At 37.1% G+C, this 17,987-nt stretch overlaps 1 protein-coding gene across 4 annotated transcripts in view; it reads right to left on the bottom strand.

Moving 5' to 3' along the window:
- Positions 1 to 2,126: 2,126 nt before the first annotated feature.
- LOC128704334 (IDLSRF-like peptide) overlaps positions 2,127 to 17,987 on the bottom strand; it is a 159,247-nt gene continuing 143,386 nt past the window's right edge. For all 4 annotated transcript variants that reach the window (XM_053799500.2, XM_070103182.1, XM_053799502.2 and 1 more), the window contains 3 exons: positions 15,088 to 15,222; positions 10,491 to 10,643; positions 2,127 to 9,148 (listed from right to left, as the gene is read on the bottom strand). In XM_053799500.2, coding sequence (XP_053655475.1) covers positions 8,955 to 9,148; positions 10,491 to 10,643; positions 15,088 to 15,222 — 482 coding nt within the window. In that variant the 3' untranslated portion in view covers positions 2,127 to 8,954. The remainder of the gene's footprint in view (positions 9,149 to 10,490; positions 10,644 to 15,087; positions 15,223 to 17,987) is intronic.

Raw genomic sequence — 17,987 nt, 5'->3', positions numbered from 1 at the left:
AGTATTGTAAGTTGAATATGAATATGATATGATAAATAAGTAAATAACTACTGTCACTGAATAAGTAAATAATACTATAACTAACTAAATACCAGTATTGAAAAGTAAATAAGTGAATGTAAGTTTATCCTGTCAATAAACGGACTGTACAATACAAAAAAAAAAGATTCACAGTACATTGACTAGATTACCCAAAGATGATACAAGTACAGTACATGTAGTGATATGAAGATGATCAAAATTCAAACTTTGATGACTACTGAATGTGCATAACTATAACGCTATTGTAAAGTTGAAATATTGCCAGTTGAACCATTATAAAGCGAGGAGCATCTATACTGCCTCTTTATGTTCTTTCTCCTCTTACTATTCTCAACCACCAAGAGAAATCCCAATGATCTAATTTTGTTCTTCTCTCTTGTTATTTCTGAAGTCTTACCTTTCAGCCTTGAACATGTGCTCATTCTTTCTTGAACATTTTCTGACACACATTAATACTACAGCCGTGTATGAAGATGATTCCAAAACTGTCACTGGAATTTCCTATGTGGCTACTTTCATGATCTTATGTCTGAAGGTTAGTTATCATAGGTGTCTAATTTTCACAGTTAAAGTTACATCCTATTCTTGCTGTTGTTTTTCACAGAGCAGCTTTATTAGACTCATTTGTTGTTATAATCTCAAATTTGTGGTGCACATTGCAAAGAATGAAGATGTTTGATTACTTGCAGTCCCTAATCATTGATATTCAGCATTGGCTTTACCATATCTCTAGCAGACATGAGATTTTCTTCTGTTGGGTCCTTGGATGTACTGAGATTCAAGAAACTGAAGTTAAAGATGCTTCAGTTTGTTTTACAATTTGTCTTTCCACCCCTTGCAGGTGTTTACTATTCTGTGATTTCTTTTGGTATTCATTCAGGTCATTGGGATTGTTGGCATTGTCACTGGTCCTTATTAGTGAACAAAAATGTTTTTTTCCATCAAATCAAATTGGATTTTTGGCCATTTTCTCTACATTACTGTTTTTTGTGGGAAGCATGAACTCAGTTATTCACTGTGCATACTAGACTCACATGGCTACCTCATGGAAAGGCATGCTGTAATGATATCCAGGTTGACTCATGAAATTGTAATGACACGATTGCAAACAAACCACGGGTGGGGAGAACTCGCGATCAGAGAGTCTCAAAATCAACATCCATATATAATAAGTTTGACCACCCTCCTCTCTGGTGACCCCCACCTTTACTGCAGACACTCTTGACTTTCCTAACTGACAGTGGTTTACTTCATCAAATTTGACAACCATCCTTTCAGCCCTTCCATCTCTTTTCCCTCTGCCGTGGAGTGCTGTATCACTCTTACGATTTTAGTGCTCTCCTTGAACATAATAATAATCAAGTAACATCTTAATAATGGAGTTGGGTATACAATTTTTTTCTGATAATGTATTTCAAGAATGCCTGCTAAGATGACCAATATTTTTACAGCATAGTTTTATGCACTTCTTGTTGCCATATCTACCTCATTATAGTAGTCACAGAAACCTAACATGTATTAAAAGACCCTTTTATTTTTTCAGTACTCTTATGATCATTGGTAGAATTGTTTGTCCAAATTAGTGACCGACAGGCTGCTTTTAACCAACCCCCCAGTTGTACTTCTGACCATCTGCTGTTCATCACTGTCACTTATGGGAAGAAGTGCTCTTGTGAGTGTGTTGGTGTTGTGATTCACACATGGAAGTCTCATGAAAAGGCACTTACTGCTACTCTGCAAAAATTATGAGGCCATGTTGACAGTTCAACAACTGATGACTGATTGTCAATGTGTTCATATGCTTATTCTGTCTGATCTCCTCTCTGATAGTCTTATCTTTAATGTAAATTTATTTTATGATTTTTTTATCTGAAGCTATTGTACTGCACCATCTATGACTTCCTTTCAGCCTTCATATAGTAACATCAGCACTGTCATAACATTGTGGTGAACCCATACAAGTTAGTGCTTTCTGTAAAAAATAATAATTCAAACCCATGTAGATTCAATTGGTCCACCTTATCTTTCTTTATGTGCATCATAAATCTAACATAACATAAGATACATATTGGGATAGAAAAAACTTATAGAAATGGTGAAACTTTATTTTTAGATGAAAGAAAACAGTGTGCTTCATAAATTGTTTAAGGTTACCATAATATTGATAACATAGATGTTTGGTGGTGGCAATGAAGGTATTTTCTCCTCCTCCTCCTCCTCTGCTTCCCACATAATGTTATAAACATAGCTTGACGTACGTGTGGTACTACAACCTTCCCAATAGATCCACGAGATAGAATGAAAATTTACATTTTAGTCACAGAGCACAGCTGTAAAATATAATACAAAAGATTCACATGAGTCTCTTATGAAATTTGCCATCTTAACTTAATAACTTTTAAAAGTAATCATCACTCATGGTTAAATGAATTCTCTCTACATAGAAAGTTTCTTGTTCCTTCAGAAAAAGTGCTTTGACGCTGCTGAAGGGCTCTTTATCCAAGGAATTGGAGTTATCCTCCCTCTCCTCAGATCAACCCTGGTTGCTAATCACTCTTCCGTTGTTGTATGACCTGGGTTTTAGCATTTTTCCGTGAATATAATAACAAAGACTATCACAGAGGATAAAAATGATATACAGCATTATAGTTCATTTCTTTCTAGTACAGTACGTACTGTGTCTTCATTAGTCGGTGTCTCGCCAGTTTGACCCTAAGACAGTACTCTCCGAGGTAATTTACTTCCCCTCATCATGTTACAGTAGTTTCCCCTTCAAGGTAAGTGAAGGGAGGGCCTTGATGCTGGTAAAGGATTCTTGATCCAAGGAATTGGAGGTACTCTCCCCTTCCTTGAAATAAACCTGATTACTTTCCATTTTCCAGGTGCTGTAAGACCTCCTAAAGGTTTAAAGCTTGCCCATGAACATACCAATAATATTATGAGTATTTGCAGATGACGTGTTCAGTTATAAAGACAATGTTAAACCTGTAAAGTTCACTTTCCATGGTACATAATACAGCCTGTCTGTTCTTGTATTATTATTACGGTGTGCACTAATGTTATAATTAGGGAAAGCTCTAAATCTGCAGGGATCATGCATGGGTACTGACAGGCAATAGGTTCAATCCAATTATTATTATTACAGTAAATTTGAAGACAGGTTCTAAACCCATATAGGTGTTTCAATCCAAGGTGAAGATAGATTCACTACTGAGGGTCAAGAGCCCTTCACTGGTATCAAGGTCTGTTCGTGCTAATGCTGATTTATTTTTATCATTAAGTCTTCACAACAGAAGTAAGAGAGAGAGAGCAAATGTCTTCTTTTTAAGAAGGAAAACTTATAAATGTATGTTCAGTGTACTGTATGAATACAAGTAACTTGACTGTAATTGTATTCAGTGCTGCTACGAAAATATGTATGTAAAGCTATAGTCTCTTAGGCAGTTTGCTGCTTGAAGAAAAAATACAGAGAATTTATGGTTGTCTTCATAACTAACCCATTTTTGATGAAATTATAGTTTCCTCTCCAAATTAAGGGTTGTAATTTGTTTCAGCCATTGTACTGAAACTTATCCATGGTTGTCTTATACTGAACCAGGTTTTTTGATGTTATTTACAGCATTATAACTGAAGCAGAATGATTCTCATTAATAAGGCTTAAATAGATATACTGTTTTTACATATATAAACTCAGTTATAAGACTAAGCTGAAGTCCAAGTCAGGCACAAACATGGCAACCACAGAAGGAAATTGTGGAAATGTTGCCAATACCCGTCCTTGTTATTAAGTCTCTGGACAGACCCCAGGGAAACTGTCTAAGACAACTGGCCTCCTGATAGATCTCAGGAAACCTGTCTTAGACAGCAGTTGGGGAGGGGAGGAGAGGTGTGTGGGAGAAGGGAAGGGGCGGGGAATTGAAAGATGAAGAAAAGGAGGTGCAAAATTGAAAAGGGGAAGTGAGGAAGGGAAGTGCAAAGAGGAAGAGCAAGTGGGAGAGAATGGAGATGATGTGGTGTGTGTTCAGAGGATTTGCTCACACAGAGGAGTAAAGGATATTGTCATTATTGCCCTCTACACTAACATAACACCCAGAGAGAATATTGTATTTGTGCAGCTGTACACTAAGTGAAGGCAAGCACCATGCATGCAGAGAAGACATAGTAACCACACAAACTTTAGGTAGAATCTCTCAACATGGGGATGACCATCTGGTAAACTTTTAAACAATATAATTATTTCAAGGTTGACTCAAGGATTCTTTCTTCTTGGTAAACATCTTGGTAAATGTCTTAAGCCTCTTTCCTCTTGGTAAATATGTCTCTTTCTTCTTGGTGAACATCATGTGACGTGAATCTTAAAACTTTGATATGATCTCACTCGCTCACTGTTATAATTCATTGAACCTACAGTAATTATCGTGTTAGTTCATCCAAATACTACAGTATAACAGAAACTGATCCATGACAAACGAACCCACAGAGACAAACAAGAGAACAGTAATATAGGTGTTGGCCTTACACTGAGAGACTGTGCTGAGTTACTTCATGTTTACTCTAACAAAAGAGTAAAAATTTATTATGAAGTTTAAAAGCTTGTTATGAGGAAGGAAGCCCCAAGAACTGTTGGTGTAGTGGTTGGTGTCTGTGTAGCTCTTGTGTGGCTATTGTCAGAGTTATTGGTGTGGTTGTTATTGTTGGTGTAGCTGTTAATGTTGGTGTAGCTGTTAATGTTGGTGTAGCTGTTATTGTTGGTGTAGCTGTTATTGTTGGTTTAGCTGTTGGTGTAGCTGTTAGCATGGCTTTCCTAAACTGTTGTTACACCCTTACGAATATTAATACAGATAATTGTTCCTGAAGATTTTGCAAACATTGTTAAGTGTCACCGAAAATGTCATGCCTATTTTGAATAGCTAGTGAAGATGTGATAAATATTTGTAAATATAATTAAAGTGCACAAACACTAACAATAGTTACTAGGAACCGTTAATACTTTGAGTGTAATACAAGTGTTATAAAAACATTACTATGTAAATTATATCTACACTCCTGCACTTACAGCTACTGTGGTTTTATAAATAGATAAACTGCAATTGAAAATGGGTCGTTAGTGCTTTTGTTGGTTCATTCCCAGGCAGTGAATAATATTTTGGTTCATAATTCACAGATACTTTAACAAAATCTCCCCACACAATCAGCAATTAGAAACTTTATTCAAGAAAAATTTTTGCCTAATGAGTAAGTTACATTTGCAACACTTATACAGTGGACCCCTGGTTTACGATCAGCTCCCAATGCGACCACTTATGTAAGTGTATTTATGTAAGTGCGTTTGTATGTGTATGTTTGGGGGTCTGAAATGGACTAATCTAATTCACAATATTCCTTATGGGAACAAATTCGGTTAGTACTGGCACCTGAACATACTTCTGGAATGAAATAATATCGTAAACCGGGGGTCCACTGTATATCATTATTGATAAAACTTTTGGATGTGCTGCAGGTTTTGTCAGTTGCACACACACACACAAATGAATTACGATCCAGGAGACAGTAGATGAAGTAGAGAGGTAGTCTGAGGTAACTGGTCCCTCACCATTGATGGTAGGTAATTAGTCTTAACTTAAGGTTAAAGCATGAACTGGAAGTGTGTAGCAGCTTGGAGTTGAAGTCACAGGTGAGTCGGGCCCACAAGTGGAAGTAGGTCATGCAAAACAGTTATTGAAGTCATCCCTGTACTAAGATACCATGATGTCACAAGCAAGTACGTATCACCATGGTGTCACAAGCAAGTATGCATCACATAACTGGTATACAATGCTGACAAGTTAATAGATAAGATGTGCAACACTTAGGTATCTTCATTGATGAAAAGTTTTGTCTGCTCTGCAGGCTTTATTAGTGGAATAGTGATGGATTACAGTCATGGAGACAGTAGACAAGGTGGACAGGTAGTTTGAAGTAATCAGTCCCTTAGCTTTGATGGAAGATAATCAGTCTGTTTAGCTTTAGGCTAAGAAGCACAGGAACTGATTACCTCAAGCTACCTCTCCACTTAGTCTGCTGTTTCCAGGACTAATTCATCTGTGTGTTCAAAAGATGAAGCCAGCAGTGCAGTTGAAACATTTATTCACTAAAGATACTTTTGATATCATACTCATCAACTTTATGGCACTGTTTATATGTAATATGTGTGTGTGACAGTAAGACATAGTATAATGGTACAGGGATGTCTTCAATAACTGCATTGCTAACAACTGTTTAGGATGACCTACTTTCACTAGTGGGCCCAGCTTATTTATGACCTCATATCCAAGCTCCTAGACTACACTTTGGAATCCAATATAGTATATGCATCTGGCCTCAAGCTAAGACTGATTATTTTCCATCAAGGCTGAAGGACTAATTACCTCAAATTACTACTTTACATTATCTACTGTCTCCAGGAATGTAATTCATCTCTGTATTCAACTGCCGAAGCCTGCAGAGCAGGTGAAATGTTTCATCACTAAAGGTACCTAAGTGTTGCACATATGTCCTACTCTATCAACTTATTGGTATTGTATATATATAACATGAAAAGTTTTGCCTATGCAGTAGGCTTCATGAAGTCTGGTATATCTGATAGTAACACAATATAGGCAGATAAACATGAGTCAGGTATGAATAAAAGAATTTAAGCAAATATCGAAGGGGCACTGCATTAAGTGTACTAGTCCATGCTAGATAAAATCTTGAATCACATTGGCATGTTGAGTTGTGCTGGTAATAGTAGCGGTGGTAGTGGTTGGAAGTTCTCAGTGGTATACCTGGTTCAGTTTCTGTATGGGCAGAGGTTTTACCAATTTGAAATTGCCTTGATTATGTGTGACTATGTTTGATATCATGATTAGAACTCTTTTATAGAATTTTCGCTTGCATTTTTCTCCTTGTATTATAAGTTTTGAATTTGAAAATCTCGTTAGATGGCTGTGTGAATTTTTATTTTGAACTCACTCATTATTCCTACTATCTATGTAATTATGCTTGTTGATTCAGTTACTTAAGCTTTTAACAGTTTCAGTATGTGACTCAATGAGCATAAGTATGCAGACCAAACTGATACTAGAAACAATGCATATGTCTAATAAGATTTTCAGATTCAAAACTCATAATACAAAATACAAGAGAAAATGTCATGAAACAGTGCTAATCAAAACACCATATACAATCACACAAAACAAAGGCAGCTTATGACTGACAAAACCACTGCCTATACAGAAACTGAACCAGGTATACTACTGAGAACTTACAGCCACTACAACTACTATTACCAACACTATTCAACATGCTAATGTGTCTCAAGATTTACCAAACATGGGCCAGTAGGCCTACTGCAGTGTTCAATAACTGCTTAAATTCCTGTTTTCACACCCAACTGTGTTCCCTTATTTTGCTACCACCAGGTATAATATATGTTTTCACAAAGCCTTCTTCACAGGTCAAACTTTCTTAAATTTTCTGCTTGTCAGTATTCCCACATCATGTACTATTGCAAGATGTCCTCAGTCAAGCTGAAACACTTGAGACAGGAGTGAAGATAATTTATGTTTAACAACTTAACAATTAAAAAGCCAACTTCCACAGTGGCCATTGTAACAGAGCCATTTCTTCAGTCAGTTTTTTAGTCTTAAATGATGGGGTGGTGAGCCAGCCAACAGGTTTGTAAATGTCTTGGCTATTTTCAAGGAATACCGGAAATAATGACTTCAAAGAATCTTTAATACTGGGATTCCTTTCTCCTTTGAAGGAGAGGAGGAAAGGAGGGGGAGGAAGGCTGTTTTGAGGAGAGTAAAAGGTTCTTGATTCAAGGAACTGGATCTATCTTCCCTTTCCTCAGATGAAACCTAATCGCCTTACATTCCCCATGTGCTCTATGACCCTTATGGGTTTAGTACTTCCCAATACCAACAATTAATGGAATTTTTATGGAAAATATTCAGTAAATGAACTACACTGAGTATATATTTTGTCATACATCTGTTACGAGGCGTCGAAGTTCAAAGTGCAGTAGTCCAACATCTAGTGAAAAACAATCAAATGAAATTTTGACAATAATAAATTAAAAAATAATTAACAAGTAAAAGTGTATGTGCAATACAAAGGTCAAAAAAAAAAAGAGGATTTTTGGGCTCAGAGCTTCTGAAACCTTCATAGATGAGAGTTTATCTTCTGTTTACAAAACAGTTGTTCTCTCAAACACTTATCACAGAAAATATTTTGAGAAATTCCTAGATAAATTTAATGGATGCTGACAGAACAAAGATATTACATATTCACAAAAATATACCTAATAAGGCTATAAGATAGGTCTACATGCTATACATCAGCTTAAGGATAATTAAGTCTACTTGTGGATTTATCTATGATATAGAATTCAAACAATAACAGTACATTGGTTGTAACATATTGGGAATTAGCAGTGAGGCTAATGTGTGAAGGTCACCTGCTGCTGCAGAGTTACTAGTCTAAAGACCAACAGGTCTCCCTTTATATAACACTCTCAATAGAATAATTTTCTTGGTGATTGAGAAATGGTTGGAAAAATATTCTTATTCTCTGCCTGCTCAGTAACTGTCTAATCTTTGCTCCATGTCATGTCATGTCAACAGCCTCTTCCCATGTAACATTGTGTCCAATACTATGTAGTCTAAATTTTCTAAACAATATGTACTACCTCTCTCCTTTGCATTAATGCTTCAACTTCTGTGCTATTTCTGTATTTTTATTTTTGCTATCTTATAAAGAGCTTCCATTTTCATATTTATCATTCTATCCTGCCTTCAGTTTTTTTTTTTGTATTTCAATCTTGTCACAGCAGCACCTCATCCTTCCATAGCTCCTCCTTGCTCTGCTGGACTTATAACTTGAACTTCTCAGTCAAGGAAGCCAGTGTTGACCAACTTCTCAAGGAAGAACTTGACATCACCCAGTTCTGAATCCTTGATGCCCAGAGACTTGAGCATACCAATGTCTCCATTCTCCACTGCCATGAAGACGGATCGAAGATGCTCTACGTCAGACCTCATCAGGTGGAGGGTGTCCCCAAAGCTGTCAATGGTCTGTGATTCTGCAAGATGGAAGGTATTCTCAGTCATTGTTCAAGGATAATTGGTGTCAAATTTTGCAATGTCATCACAGACCAATTTTTCTGGAGTTAAAAGCAGAGTATATTTTAAACAATTAAAAAAATACTCTCAATATAATGGAATATTAGGGAACAGATGACAAGTAATGGTGATTGTGGCAGATAGAGATGTGATTGTTTTGCCATGATAGTAACTATAACAAACAATTCTGCAATCAGCAAACTTGGTTGTTTCTGAATCAAATGATCCAGCAGTTTTTGTCCTGAATTTCACTACTGCCAGAGTTACCGTGTACTGTATTACTATTAGGGTAATCACCATAGCTTTATAACAAAAAAAGGATGACTAGTAGTGATAATTGTGGTGGAGAGATAAGAGTGTTTTGCTCTCATACTAACAGTGGTGGCTCATAATGCCAGTAATACCTATACTATTGTACTGCATCAAACTTCTATTTTTAGTCATTTTTTATCTCATTTCAACAAAAAAAAAATTAAAAATTCACTTATAAATACATTGAAAACAACATATAACAGATTTTTCCTGTAATATATTTGTCAGTTGCAAATTATTTTAGCATAAGGTTGATGAAGTCATACATCTCACAGTGAGCATCTGGGTGAGACTGCAGCTCTGCAGCTCCTATGGACAAGCCGCCACTGCATACTAACAATAACCCACAATTATGTATCCAGTGAACCTTGTCCTTTTCAAAACAACTGATCCAATAGAGTTTTTTCTGCATTTCCAAAGTCTGTTATATAGAGAGCCATTAAAACGAAGGTTACCACTGTGTTCTTACAAAGTTTAAACAAATATTGTGAATTTAAAAAAAATACATATACATGTATGTACTACTATCCTTAAAAGGACTCTATTAACATGTAAAATATCTATAGTTTTTGTGCACACTACTAATTCCTTTCAATAACTTTTAGTTTAAATAATTCCTTAAGAACTTTAAAATCCCAAATGTTAACAGTTCCTTTGATTCTTAATTGCATATTTATTAAAATTCTACAATCCTAAACTGATTTCAACATTAAACAAAAAAAAAAAAGAAAATCTAAAGTAAGATTTTTTAAGTGAAGAAGGGAAGTTTTGAAGGTATTAACATGAGGGTGCCCTTCAAGGTGGTGCCTTTATGTACGCTAAGGGCTCTTGATTCAAGGAAATTTTGACTTAAGTACCTGATCACCTCCCATTCCCCAGGTTCCGTATGATCACTATGGGTTTAACTCTACCCCATGAATGTAAAAATTATTCTGTGTAATAAGGTGAAGGCCTTGAGAAGGGTTAGGGAAGGGTGGTGGTGATGCTGACCTGACAAAGCTACAGCCACAGCCTCAACACCTCCCAGGGGTTGCAGGGCATTGCGAGCCTTGCTGCCGAACAGCTTCTCCAGGTAGTTGGGACCATGGGACGCCAACAGCGACTGCAGGAAGGAAGCAGTTTCTTCCACAGGAGGTCGCTTGGCTGAAATATTAGCAACAGTTAATGATTCTTGAGGTAGGTGTTCTCTTATATAGAAAACACTAGATACATAACAGAGTACAGTTACTATAGATAACATGAACAAACTGATAAGTGCAGTAAAGCTACTGAAGGAAACAATTTAGACAGCTTTATAGTAATAGATCAGATAAGTACAAATGAACAGAACCTGTCAGCATATGGCAAAAGATCTATTGTAGTACTTTACTCTTATTCTTTTGTTTAACCCTTAAACGGTCCAAACAGATTGACGTTCAAATTCGTAGCTACAAAAGTAGATCTACTTTTTTTTATATATTTTCAAATATAACAAAAAAAAAATGTAGATAAAAGTTTTTTTACATGTTTTTAAATGTAAAACAAAAAAAAAAGATCTACATTTTTTTACATACTTTCAGATGCTGAAAAAACGTATATATACGTTTGGACCATTTAAGGGTTAAGGTTCGTTCCAGTTAGAATTTTTTGCTGCTAAAAAGTTTTAGGTGAGAAAATGGAAACTAGTCTAACAGAATAACTTATGTATTGTGAGACCTGCATCATGGTCTCAAAATAAAGTACATAAAAAGATTAGCATATGCCATTAGATTTGTTTGAACAGAGATCAAATGAATAAGTTTATTGAAGCAGCATTTTGGGTGTGCACTTTTTGGTATTATTTTTTTTTTTATTATCACACTGGCCGATTCCCACCAAGGCAGGGTGGCCCGAAAAAGAAAAACTTTCACCATCATTCACTCCATCACTGTCTTGCCAGAAGGGTGCTTTACACTACAGTTTTTAAACTGCAACATTAACACCCCTCCTTCAGAGTGCAGGCACTGTACTTCCCATCTCCAGGACTCAAGTCCGGCCTGCCGGTTTCCCTGAATCCCTTCATAAATGTTACTTTGCTCACACTCCAACAGCACGTCAAGTATTAAAAACCATTTGTCTCCATTCACTCCTATCAAACACGCTCACGCATGGTATTAGTTATTAGTTGGTATTAGTTGGTATTAGTTATTAGAAATTAGGGTAGTGGTCCTTTGTCCTATTAGTAATTATCCCGACACTTTGAAGTAGAAAAGATGTTTCAGTAATACTAGTGTGTTTAGTGATTAATGGCATCAGGAGGCATGAATGCTACACTGCTTCTAGGATACTTGACACTCAGGGTTATTTATTGGGCATATGAACTATTACTGTCTTTCTGAGGTATCACTGGAACCATTTACATTTTGTCTTGGAAATATAAACACACATGCAGTACAATGTGATCATCTCTTTCAATAAAGGATCACATTGTACTGCATGTGTGTTTATATTTCCACTGTGTCGGTATTTGATCCCATTTATTTCCATACATTTTGTCTTAACAAAATTTGTGCCTCTAAAATATGTCATGAACTTTTACAGATGAAGTATTGAAGCTATATACCCATGATGAATACCTACACTCTGATGTAATACAAATGTGTTTGTCTGTAAAATCTTATTTTTTTTATAAATCTTTTTCTTTCTTTCAACACACCGGCCGTATATAATTATAAATATCTTAGGTAGTAGGTTGGTAGACAACAACTGCCCAGGGAGGTACTACCATCCTGCCAAGTGAGTGTACAATGAAAGCCTGTAATTGTTTTACATGATGGTAGGATTGCTGGTGTCTTTTTTCTGTCTCATAAACATGCAAGATTTCAGGTACATCTTGCTACTTCTACTTACACTTAGGTCACACTACACGTACATGTACAACCATATGTATACACAACTATCTGGGTTTTCTTCTATTTTCTTACTGGTTCTTGTTCTTGTTTATTTCCTCTTGTCTCCATGGGGAAGTGGAACAGAATTCTTCCTCCGTAAGCCATGCGTGTCATAAGAGGCAACTAACATGCTGGGAGCAAGGAGCTAGTAACCTCTTCTCCTGTATATATTACTAAATGTAAAAGGAGAAACTTTCAATTTTCCTTTTTTTCATAAAATATGTATTACTTATTACCAAACCTCTTTCTACACATCGCTCAATTAAAGGCTCCCCATTTTCATTTACCCCTGGCATCCCAAATTTGCCTACTACTCCCTCCACAACATTTTTACCCACTTTAGCATTGAAATCCCCAACCACAAGTACTCTCACACTTGGTTCAAAACTCCCCACGCATTCACTCAACATTTCCCAAAGTCTCTCTCTCTTCTCTACACTTCTCTCTTCTCCAGGTGCATATATGCTTACTATAACCACTTTTCACATCCAACCTTTATTTTACTCCACATAATCCTTGAATTAATACATTTATACTCCCTCTTTTCCTGTCATAGCTTATCCTTCAACATTATTGCTACTCCTTCCTTAGCCCTAATTCTATTTGAAACCCCTGACCTAATCCCATTTATTTCTCTCCACTGAAACTCTCCCACTCCCTTTAGCTTTGTTTCACTTAAAGCCAGGACATCCAGCTTCTTCTCATTCATAACATCCACAATCATCTCTTTCTTATCATTTGCACAACATCCACGCAGATTCAGACATCCCACTTTGACAATTTTCTTCTTATTCTGTTTAGTAATCATTACAGGAAAAAGGGTTACTGGCCCATTTTTCCCGGCATTTTAGTTGACTTTTACAACACGCATGGCTTACGGAGGAAAGATTCTTATTCCACTTCCCCATGGATATAAAAGGAAAAGTAATAAGAACAAGAACTATTAAGATAAAATCAAAGAAAACTCAGATGAGTGTGTATAAATAAACGTGTACATGTATGTGTAGTGTGACTAGAAAGAAAATAGAAGAAAACCCAAATATATGTGTAAGTATGTGTAAGTAACAAGACATGCCTGTAATCTTGCATATTTATGAGACAGACAAAAGACACCAGCAATCCTACCATCATGTAAAACAATTACAGGCTTTCATTTTACACTCACTTGACAGGACGGTAGTACCCCCCTGGGTGGTTGCTGTCTACCAACCTACTACCTACTTATAAATATGCAGCAATTATAAGGTGCCTAATATATCTTCTACTTTGTATTAAGTAGTGCTAACCTTGAAGGAAGAATGGGGTGAATGGGAGGAAGTGGTGCATTAATGCTGAAGGGATGTTGATGCAAGGAACCAGAGCTGTGGTCCCCTATTCTTAGATCAAATCTCTTTACTCAACATTTCCCAGGAACCACTCCTCTTAAAGCTGGCATCATCAATGTCAGTTCAACTGGTCACTACACTATCTTCCTAATTCAGTTGCTACCTTCCATAACTAAATTACCACTCAACACTAGTAAAATAACATTCAGGCTCAATGATGAGGTATTAGTAAATGACTTTACCACAGCAATCAGTAAAAATGAACTGGCAAAGTATGTCTACAGACAATCTTGACATTAATTCACGTGTTTGCGTGTTGCTACAAAAAACTGAAAGACTCGATCATGAGCAATGACCTTCAAAACCAAGATCACAACAGACATTAACTAACCAATGGCTAACCAAGAGTATATTCAAAATCACTGACACAAATCATAACTATAAGCAACAACAGAGGATGTGACCATTATCCAAAAAACGATAAAAGACTGTACAGCAACAATAACCATTAAGGAAATTCAGACAATTGTATTATGCTGGCAGGTTTAATAAACTAAAAGGGATACAAAAAAAGACCTGGAAAATACAGTAATCCCTCTCATATCCACGGGGGATACCTTCCAAGACCTACCATGGATACTTGAAACCGTGGATAGTAGCAAACCCTATATATAAGTCATTTTTTGTTTACATACATTCCTATGATAAAGTGTAATTGGTAAATTATGCAAAATAAGTTTAGAATTAGCACTTTTTCATCCATGGGAAGCATTTCACGGCTTCTCTTAGGCTTTGAAGAACTGCCGCCATCACTACTTTTGAACTTTGGGGCCATTATTAAGCAAAATTAAAATTTATTTTTGGGCCATGGTAAACCGTTGATAATTGAAACTGCGGATACCAAATCAGTGGATATGGAGGCTCTTACTATACTCACAAATAATGGGCTCTTGTAAGTTTCCTAACTCTGAAAGAAATTGTTTTAATCAAACCAATTGGACCTCCAATCCAAATTGTTGAAACAGTAGATAAACTTAATGATTTCTTCTCACTTACAGGATCTAACATAGCCAGAAAAATCCCAAACTGCCATGATCCAGCTAGCAATTACCTCGCCAATAACACTCATCTGAAGTACACAGGTGTGTAGCATTCACCTGAAGCACACAGGTGTGTAACACTCACCTGCAGTACACAGGTGTGTAACATTCACCTGAAGTACACAGGTGTGTAACACTCACCTGCAGTACACAGGTGTGTAACACTCACCTGCAGTACACAGGTGTGTAACACTCACCTGCAGTACACAGGTGTGTAACACTCACCTGCAGTACACAGGTGTGTAACACTCACCTGCAGTACACAGCTTGGGGTTCTCATCATAGCCATCAGGACAATCAGGTGCACCGTCACAGAGGTACTGGATGGAGATGCACACCTGTCCACCTGGACACCTGAATGGCTCGTATGCCATACACTCCCGCTCAGCTGTAACAATACAAGAATACATGTTAATACCTTGTATGCTAATGCATGTTACTACCATACATGTTAATACATATTAATACCAAACATAAAAATACAACATAGGTTAATGCATATTAATACCATACATGCTAATAACACATATAAAAAATAAATTTATATTAAAATTTAGATTTTTACCTGAATGTATATACATGGTGTACATGAGTTACAATGGCTGGGTTTACAATTTATATTTGTAGTTTACATATTGTTTACAGTTATGAGAATACTGGTACATTATCTTGCATATTCTAAGCAATGGATGGCCCGGTGGCTCGGTGGCCTGGTGGCTAAAGCTCCCACTTCACACACGGAGGGCCCGGGTTCGATTCCCGGCGGGTGGAAACATTCGACACGTTTCCTTACACCTGTTGTCCTGTTCACCTAGCAGCAAATAGGTACCTGGGTCTTAGTCGACTGGTGTGGGTCGCATCCTGGGGGACAAGATTAAGGATCCCAATGGAAATAAGTTAGACAGTCCTCGATGACGCACTGACTTTCTTGGGTTATCCTGGGTGGCTAACCCTCTGGGGTTAAAAATCCGAACGAAATCTTATTCTTATTCTTGTCCCTTGTAATGTAAAGCATTTTGGGCTATTAAGCATTTGTTAAATAGCTACTAGTCGTAGCATGTGAGGTTAGGCTTTGTCTGACAATTCAGATTAAATATTTAATGTATGTTATGAATGCTTAGGAATTAATTAATATTGCCCAATTTGTTTGAGGTAACACATTATTATTATTATTGTATTATTACGTGAGAAGAAGGTGAACTACATCAGATTTGGGTGGTATATTTGACAATATTTTTGAAGTTTGTAGTTAGGGGAGTTTTAGAACACAGTAAACTCTCACATAAAGCCTCTCCTCACAGTGAACATATTTGTTAATGTGACAGAAAAGGTACAATCAAAATTGAATACCACATGGACATGGATATTTTAGTAAATTGCTACAGTTCTCGCACTGTTTAGTAAGTACAGTGGACCACCGCTTAACGATCACCTCCCAGTGTGACCAATTATGTAAGTGTATTTATGTAAGTGTGTTTGTATGTGTATGTTTGGGGGTCTGAAATGGACTAATCTACTTCACAATATTCCTTATGGGAACAAATTCGGTCAGTACTGGCACCTGAACATACTTCTGGAATGAGAAAATATCGTTAACCGGGGGTCCACTGTATCAGTTAATTTTAAGACAACTGCCGGAAATGCTATGTATAAGGTAGGACTTTCTATAAAGGACTTTATATATTTTAATTACTCCAGTGTCAGCCTTATATTGTACTCCACTTTGTAGAAAAGTTGCTTTTTTTTTTTTTTTTTTTTTTTTTTTTTTGTTAATGAAGTTGATTGCAGGTTGATGGAGAGTGGAGGGCTGCCACCCCAGGACATGTCTGCTGCAGTCTTGCTTCATCTCTCACTTCTAAGGAGCTGCAGAAGATTCATAATTTGATAAATAAAATGATTTAATGTATAAATGTTTGTATCATTAAAATAAATCCTTACCTGAGAAAATGGGGCAAGAAAAAGAGAAATACTGAGATGGTCTCGAGGAGAAACCTCAAAGACATTCTACATCCCTAGAGTTGTTATATGTCAGAGGATCTCACTTTCAAAGATATTAATAATGTATCTACCACATCTGGTAGGAAAATGATAGGAATGATAATGAGAACCTTCAAGACTAGGGATGCAAAGCCCATGATGATTCTCTCTAGGTTGGAATACTGCTGCACTCTAATGGCCCTTTTCAAAACGGGCAAAACTGCTGACCTGGAGAATGTACAATGAACTTTCATGGCACACATGAGTACGATAAGGCACCTAAATTACTGAGAATGGTTGAAGTCCCTTGATTTGTACTCCCTGGAATGCAGGCAAGAAAGGTACATGACAATATACACTTAGGAACTCTTAGAAAAACTAGTCCCAGATTTGCATACGAATATCACTCCCTACGAGAGCAAAAAACTCAGCATGAGAAAACACAATAAGTGTCTGGGGCCCAAGACTGTTTAACTGTCTCTCAGCATACATACCCCTCAGGGAAGGTTCCTTGATGTTCGTGAGGGGCTCTTGATTTAGGGAATTGGATCTGTGCTCCAGTTCCCCGAATTAAGCCTGAATGCCTTCCACATCCCCCCCAGGCTCTGTATAATCCTACAGGTTTAGCGCTTCCCCTTGATTATAATAATAATAATCAGCATACATAAGGGGGATTACCAATAGACCCCTGGTTGCCTTTAAGAGGGAGCTGGACAGGCACATAAAGTCAGTACCTGACCAGCTCAGCTGTGGTTTGTAGGTTTACATGCAGCCAGCAGTAACAGCCTGGTTGATCAGGTCCTGTTCCACCACGAGGTCTGGTCAGGTCTGGTCTCAGACTGGGCCACGGGCGATGACCCCCAGAACACCCTCCAGGTATTGTTTCATTTAATAACGTGCTGTATAGCCCTTGTGGTTTAGTGCTTTTTGATTATAATAATAATAATTCTTTTAATAAACAATCTAGTATTACCATCTCTAAGATGCAGGGATACCAACTCTGAATGGCAGTGTTACCAATTCCATAACCCAGGGGTACCAATGTTATATGCTAGTGCTACCAATCCCAAGAGCCAGTGATACCAATCACAGGGAAGCCGCCAAGGAGGCGGGAAACTTGTCAAGTTGGCTGGCGCCGTCTTGACCGCAACCCTCACCCACACACTTGCCAACATA

The sequence above is a fragment of the Cherax quadricarinatus genome, chromosome 84 (genome assembly GCF_038502225.1).
Source record: "Cherax quadricarinatus isolate ZL_2023a chromosome 84, ASM3850222v1, whole genome shotgun sequence".
NCBI classification, from domain to species: Eukaryota; Metazoa; Arthropoda; class Malacostraca; order Decapoda; family Parastacidae; genus Cherax; species Cherax quadricarinatus.
Note: the sequence above shows the minus strand (reverse complement) of the source record. Positions and strands in the feature narration are given on the sequence as shown.